The following is a 7,529-nucleotide window of genomic DNA, read 5'->3' as shown; positions in this document are numbered from 1 at the left end:
AAACACATACAAATCAGTATTAAACAAACGTTTAAAAATTACATTTCTTACAACATTTCCTTATTGGAGGTGAGTGTGTGTGTGTGTGTGTGTGTGTGTGTGTGTGTGTGATATGTGTGTGTGTCTGTACATGTGCACATTTGAATCAATACCATGAAAAAAATACTAACAATGGAATGTGCTGTAAGGTGTACAATTTTTAGGCTACAGTAACGCACATTATAAATATACACACAATGACGGTGATTTGTTTTCTTCTTCTTTATAGGGAGTCTCATGAATTATCTTGAATACTGTATTAATTTAGCACCTCTTACTAAATGAGAATGACATTTATAACTCCATGTCTCCTATATAGTATCATAAACTGGTTATAACACCACCTTTAACACCAGCTTTTTCTCCCTGGTGTCTACAGTTGTTGACAAATACTCTAGTATGCATGTGGTTAAAACAGCATCGGAGCATGTTTAAATACTGCTCAGAGAGTACAGCGTAATAGTGGTCTGAAAGTGCCGGGGACTCGTAACTTATATAAAAATTAAAAGTTTGTGTTTAATGTAAACATGTATTAGTTGTGAATTGTGCATTTTACATCATATACGTATGATTCTTTTTAAAGTGGTCTTTTGTGTGTGTGTGCGTGTTTGTGTGTGTGTGTGTGTGTGTGTGTGTGTGTGTGTGTGTGTGTCCCTTAAGCATCTCCAGCCACATGCTTCAACATGCGCTGCTCTAATTTAGACTTACACAGCACTCACTCCCATCACTGCCCCACACTTCACAATCTACATCACAGTGCTGCAGGGCTTATTTTTGGCAACACGAAACTATAATAGAGCTGCTGCTCTTAATGCCACATGAAACAAATGGCTCAATAGTTCATCTTAATACAGAGTGTCACGCCATAACAATATGTAGTGTCTTTTATTGGAGGGGTTGAATGAGAAGCTGTTGTTTCCTGGTTCTCACACCTGTCATATCCTGTCTCCCCTGGTCTGGTCTAGGTGGTAGTCAACGCCTTGGTGGGTGCCATCCCTTCCATTATGAATGTGTTGCTGGTTTGCCTCATCTTTTGGCTGATTTTCAGTATCATGGGGGTCAACCCTGTTTGCGGGCAAGTACTACTACTGTTTCAATCAGACGTCCGAGGAATACTTCTCAGTTGACGTGGTCAACAACAAGACCCAGTGTGAGGCCCTCATGCACCAAAACTTTACTGAGGTCAGGTGGAAGAACGTCAAGATCAACTTTGACAATGTGGGCGCCGGCTACCTCGCCCTGCTGCAAGTGGTGAGAGTGTCACTCCTCCTCTCCTCTATTACGCCATTTCTTTGTTTCACTTGCTTCCGTCTCTCATTTCCAATGCACTTTAATGTTTTCTTTTGTTGCTTCAAATTCCATTTACCTTCACAGTACGCCGAGGCTTTCTATCGTCCATAGTTATTGTTTATAGATGTATGTTTCTCCAAGCCCTTTTCCCCATCAACTTATGTCTTTCCATGAACAAGCTCTACCACAGGACATGCATCAGTTTCGGTTTGAGTTTGATTATTCTTTGATTTCTATTGAGAATTTTCCTCCTATTATTATCTGTTATTCTGTTTCTACAAATGTATTCAGCTATGTTTCTCTTTTAAAAGGCCACGTTCAAAGGCTGGATGGACATTATGTACGCGGCTGTGGATTCCAGAGAGGTATCGTCATTGCTTCCTCAATAAATATTTTAATGCTCAATGGCTACCTCTGAATATGCCAGATTGTTAGTGAGAAGGTCTTAAAGGAACAGCTCAGCATTTGGGGGAAATATGCTGATCTCGCAAATTCGAGAGATTTATTTTGACGATTGATTTCAGCTCTGTGCATCTCCCAAAACATGTGAATGTCATTGTGTTAAAAAATAAAACAGTAACTTTAACATGGTCTCTCCCTCTCAGGTGGAAGACCAACCAGACTACGAAGTCAACATCTACATGTACATCTACTTTGTGGTTTTCATCATATTTGGCTCCTTCTTCACCCTCAACCTCTTTATTGGTGTGATCATTGATAACTTCAACCAGCAAAAGAAAAAGATAAGAACTGTTCTATCTCCTAATCTCATATATTTGCTCCCAGGGTTTCTTCTTGAAAGGGTTGAATATGATTATAACCAAATCTCTGTTTATCCCTTTACTTTGGAGGTCAGGACATCTTCATGACAGAGGAACAGAAGAAGTACTACAACGCCATGAAAAAACTGGGGTCCAAAAAGCCGCAAAAGCCTATTCCTCGACCACAGGTACATTATGTTGTTCCTTTGGGGTGCCCACTTTTGACCAATTGTGCAGATTATTCGACATATTGCTTAAAACCTCCGTAAATCACGAGTTCATCCCCCTTTGTCTCCTCTCACCTCACAGAACATGATCCAGGGAATGGTGTTTGACTTCGTGCAGCAGCAGGTTTTCGACATCTCCATCATGATACTGATCTGCCTCAACATGGTCACCATGATGGTGGAAACAGACGATCAGTCGGACGACACGGAGAACGTCCTCTACTGGGTCAACTTCATCTTCATTGTAGTCTTCACCACAGAGTTCCTGCTTAAGCTCTTTGCCCTTCGCCACTATTACTTCACCAACGGCTGGAATATTTTCGACGTGGTGGTGGTCATCCTGTCTATTGTTGGTGAGTGACGGAGGCGGAAGACGTGAAGCAGATCCCACGTCGCAAAAATAGTTTTTGACCACTTTCGGCCCACATACAGTGTGGAATGATGGCACATGTGCAGTCTGCTCCTGTTTGCCAGTTCTGGGCCATGAAAAGCCATAGCAATACCTTATGTCAACCAAAGTTGCCAAAGGTGGCCTGAGTTTTGGCCAAATTCATAATGTACCACATGGGTCACTTTTCGTTCACAGCCAGATTACAGCTTTCCGAGAGCACTGCATGTTTCCTAAAATAGGCCCACATTTGTTTTGTGAGATTTGGGCCACATTTGCTATTTCACAAATGCGCAATTTTAGGCTCACATCCATTTTGTCCCAACCACAAGAAGTGCCGTCCACATCATTGCCGGAAGTGGGAGTCACTTGAATATGTCGCGTGTAAAAGTCTGTTGTGTTCTGATTGTTTTCTCCTCCTTTCTTTCCCACAGGTATGTTCTTGGCAGATATCATTGAGAAGTACTTTGTGTCACCAACCCTGTTCAGGGTGATCCGGCTGGCTCGTATCGGTCGGATCCTCCGTCTGATTAAAGGAGCGAAGGGCATCCGGACATTGCTCTTTGCTTTGATGATGTCACTGCCAGCCCTGTTCAACATTGGCTTACTGCTCTTCCTGGTCATGTTCATCTTCTCCATCTTCGGCATGTCTAACTTTGGCTACGTGAAGCACGGAGCGGGCATTGACGACCTGTACAACTTTGAAACCTTTGGTAACAGCATGATTATTCTGTTCATGATCACTACGTCGGCTGGATGGGACGGCTTGCTGCTGCCGATCCTCAACTACCCACCAGACTGCGACCCCCGCTACGAGAACCCCGGGACATCTGTGAAGGGGGACTGTGGTAATCCCTCGGTGGGAATCTTCTTTTTTGTCATGTACATCATCATTTCTTTCCTGATTGTGGTCAACATGTACATTGCCATCATCTTGGAGAACTTCAGTGTGGCTACAGAGGAAAGTGCTGATCCACTCAGTGAGGACGACTTTGAGACCTTCTACGAGATCTGGGAGAAGTTTGACCCCACTGCCTCTCAGTTCATCACTTTCGCCAAGCTGTCTGACTTTGCAGACGCATTGGAGCATCCGCTCCGCGTTCCAAAGCCCAACACTATAGAACTAATTGCCATGGACATGCCCATGGTGAGTGGCGACCGCATTCACTGCCTGGACATCCTGTTTGCCTTCACAAAGCGTGTGCTGGGTGACAGTGGTGAGTTGGACATGCTGAGGGAGCAGATGGAACAGCGTTTTGTGCAAGCCAACCCCTCCAAGGTTTCGTATGAACCCATCACCACCACACTGCGCCGCAAACAGGAAGATGTCTCTGCCAGAACTATCCAGAATGCCTACCGCTGTCACCTCATCAGGCGTGGCATCATCTTCAAGCGCCGCACTTTTACTAACAATAAGCTTGAAAATGGTGGGACCAACCAGGAGAAGAAAGAGAGCACGCCATCCACAGCCTCTCTTCCCTCTTACGACAGCGTGACCAAACCTGACAAGGAGAAGCAGGATGAGAACAAAGAGGAGTGGGCCAGGAAAGAGAAGGACAAAAACCAAAAAGACGAGTGGGAATCCAAGTGTTAGGGTTCAGTGACTCTTAAAATCCAATAAAACACAGCGAGATGAGACTCTGAGCCCAAACCCAACAAATGTAGAAAAAGTGATCATTTGCAATTAAGAAAAAACAAAACAACAAAACCGTAAAAAAAAATGTTTACAGACTCAAACACTACTGAGACAATGGGGTTTCTTATGTCGTCAAAGACAGATGAACCAAACAAAATCAGTTTACCGTGGAACTTTAGCTGTGTAGTGACCAAGTTCATAAAAACGAGGGACAAAAACCCAAAAATGAAAAACTGACTGAGAAAGTGTGCTGGCCAATGACACAGATTTCTTTGTGGACCAACTGCCAAGACACAGAAATCTCTGCTATGATTGGAGAATTGCAAAATCCCTGCCACCACCATGTGTGGAAATCCCAGCTCTTTACTGCTATGGGACTGGATCCAACAGATCCCACTAGAACTGTGCTAGCAGTCTACAGAAGGGTTTACCATCTTTATCAAAGGAGAGGACAATAATCAACCGAGCAAGTTTAGCTAGGAAGGAAACACTTGCGAGGGAGGGGGGAAACCCAGAACTGCACTCAAGATTTTTTGTTTGTTTGTTTGTGCTGAGTATACTTGCATCTTTACATTATTTGAGCAGCAAAAAAAGAGATAACATTTAGCCCATGTCACTAGTCTTTTCATCTCTTCTTTGTTATACTGACACTGAAAAAAACATTCTTTTACATGGGCTTTCACACTGACCGGGTAGGGGTCTTTAGTCATTGTTTTGACTTGGGCTGAAGGAGACTTGTTCAGACCGAGTTCCAGATAAATAATGATTATTGTGGTTGTGCGATGCATAGAAGTGACTTGCATGAAGGCATGTTTTGATCAGGAATCATGCATGAGTAATCATAGTCCACAAGACACTAATTCTCAGACCGCTGCTGTGGCGTGACTATACGTTTGAGGCTATTCACTGGGAAAACTGTAAGAACTATAAATGGAAACAGGAAGATAATGAGGATGATGATATATAGAGAATACTTGGGGGAATGATATTCCTATGATCCCGTCCTTCACTAGTTCTGTTTTTCAACTGACTTAGTCTTTTATAATTCAGCCCTTCATGAAAATTTCAGGTGAATGACGAGACGTAAGTACTCAGAGGCAACGTTGCAATCGGATAAACCAACAACACAAGATAGAAACGTTTTTTTGCTGCTCTGAATGTGAATAGTTTAGAAAGCGTGTGGAGTGTATGAGTGTTAGGAGGCAGAGTATCTTCATATGGAATATATATGCACAGATTTAGAGGTCCTGAACCAAATCAGGGGCTTAGATCTTTTCTTATTTTTCTACATCCATCCTATACAGTCACTCTCCTTACTTTCCTCTGGTCCCTGTCGCGGCAATGAGAGCTGGAGATGTGTCACGCCAAGGAATCTGTATCTGGCACCAGTAAAGTCCGGTGTGCTCAATAGATCTTATCTACTGCTGTAGTTCCTGGTGAAGGGACAGAAATTATTAACCTAATACATTTTTTTCATTGTTTTGATATTTATTTAGTTTTGAGCTAGTGGAAGAACAGAAAACCACATCAAGATACATTAGGCTGTATTTTAGCAGATTCATTTTCCTTACAATTCCTCTTTTCTACTCTATAAGATCCACATCAGAATTTCCCAGTAAGTGACGTCTTTTAAGGTAGTGCATTTCGGACAATTTGAGTTGCCAGCTTTAGAGTAAAAAAGCCTTGAAGTCCTTCTCTGATGTCCTTGTGGTACAATCATTCTCAGAAAAGGCTTTTGATCAGTGAGAGTGACACTGACCATCTGAAACAGCTAAGAATTATCACAAGGACATGCCTCGTCGTGCCTAGCATGTATGCAAGGTGGATCGCCATGAAGGGCTTGTGGTTTTGTCCGCAGAATCGAGTGGTTTTTGTCTGATGTAACAGGGAGGTGAGCAGATGAGAAATAACACAGTATGAACGTGGACTGATAAAGAGGCGGAGCCCCTCCCTTCAGGGTTTTAGACTGACTGCCATGAGAACAAGAAAGAAGCGCAAGAGCGGAAGAAGAAGAGATTAGTGCTTTGGTCTGAGTCGGAGTGCTGAAAGTCCCATGTTTGTCAGTGTATCATTGTGCTTTTGTGGGACCTCTTAAACACTGTGTGGTGTTGGACCCAGGCTCGCACCATCTTTTCACGTACGTGCAGGCTTTTCAAAACACTATCACCCGCTTCAAAAAAGAATTAGCCAGAGATAGAGGTAGAAACCCTAGCACTCGCCGAGATTAAACATCAGCAGGCCTCACATCGACACAGCTATGTTGTATAATAAGCTTTGTGGGTGTTTTTCATTAAAAAAACAAAACAAAAAATTGAGGCTTTGTCAAGAGGTTGACAAGACACAACTGCCTCCAATGCGTGTTCCTGCCATTTCTTTTTTACACAGGAGTGATGGTCCTATTTACAAATGGATGACCGGACAAAAATCTGGCATCCGTCGACGCACCACTGATGCTATTTGGTGTGTTTAACACTGCCTGTACCAGAACCCCCTGTCTGTAACAATAACTGTGGTCTGTTTACAATATGAGGTCTCCGAGTCAGTTTGGCTGCTGCACACTGAAACCAAATACATTCCCAATGAGAACCACATGAGGTGTGAGTAATACCATCCAATTTACCCATGTTCATCTTGGATGTAATGTTTTAGAATGATACATTCACACTTGAAAAAAAAAGATGAAAAAAAAAAAAGAAAAAAGGAAAAAAAAAAAAAAGAAAACACAAAAAACATATATATGTACAGTGCAGGCTATGATGTAAATTGCACAATCGCTGAAAAAGAACGAACTTTTTGAGAGAAACTATAAATATTGTATTATATTCTTTTATTTTATCGGCATGCTTTGTTGTGTTTTTTTGTAAATACGGAAATTTTAAAAATGTTACTACTAATAATCAAAAAAATGAATAATAACAATAATATAGAATGGCTTCCAGCTATGCCCTTTGTCACATTTGTTACCTTTCGGATTTTTTGAGACACTTTTCACTTTGTTGACGGAAATTGAATGATATATAGATATTATATAATACAAAAGATATATACATGTATACATATATGTCTATATGTATATACATAAAACAGAAGAACACTGTTTGTCACATTTGATTTATTCAAATTTGTTCAGTGGATGTCTAAAACTGGTATCTTCCAGCACCCTTCTATGTTTTTGCGAAAATAGCTCA

At 41.8% G+C, this 7,529-nt stretch overlaps 1 protein-coding gene across 1 annotated transcript in view; it reads left to right on the top strand.

Annotated features, from left to right (window-relative positions):
• The window catches only part of scn8aa (sodium channel, voltage gated, type VIII, alpha subunit a), a 36,759-nt gene extending 29,739 nt beyond the window's left edge, over nt 1-7,020 (top strand). Inside the window, 7 exon segments of the mRNA XM_053425489.1 lie at nt 1,005-1,103; nt 1,105-1,290; nt 1,641-1,694; nt 1,935-2,072; nt 2,174-2,278; nt 2,400-2,670; nt 3,140-7,020. Coding sequence (XP_053281464.1) covers nt 1,005-1,103; nt 1,105-1,290; nt 1,641-1,694; nt 1,935-2,072; nt 2,174-2,278; nt 2,400-2,670; nt 3,140-4,299 — 2,013 coding nt within the window. The 3' untranslated portion in view covers nt 4,300-7,020.
• The last annotated feature ends 509 nt before the right edge of the window (nt 7,021-7,529 follow it).

Source organism: Pleuronectes platessa, chromosome 6 (assembly GCF_947347685.1).
Source record: "Pleuronectes platessa chromosome 6, fPlePla1.1, whole genome shotgun sequence".
NCBI lineage: Eukaryota > Metazoa > Chordata > Actinopteri > Pleuronectiformes > Pleuronectidae > Pleuronectes > Pleuronectes platessa.
This window is presented reverse-complemented; position numbering and strand designations above follow the sequence as displayed.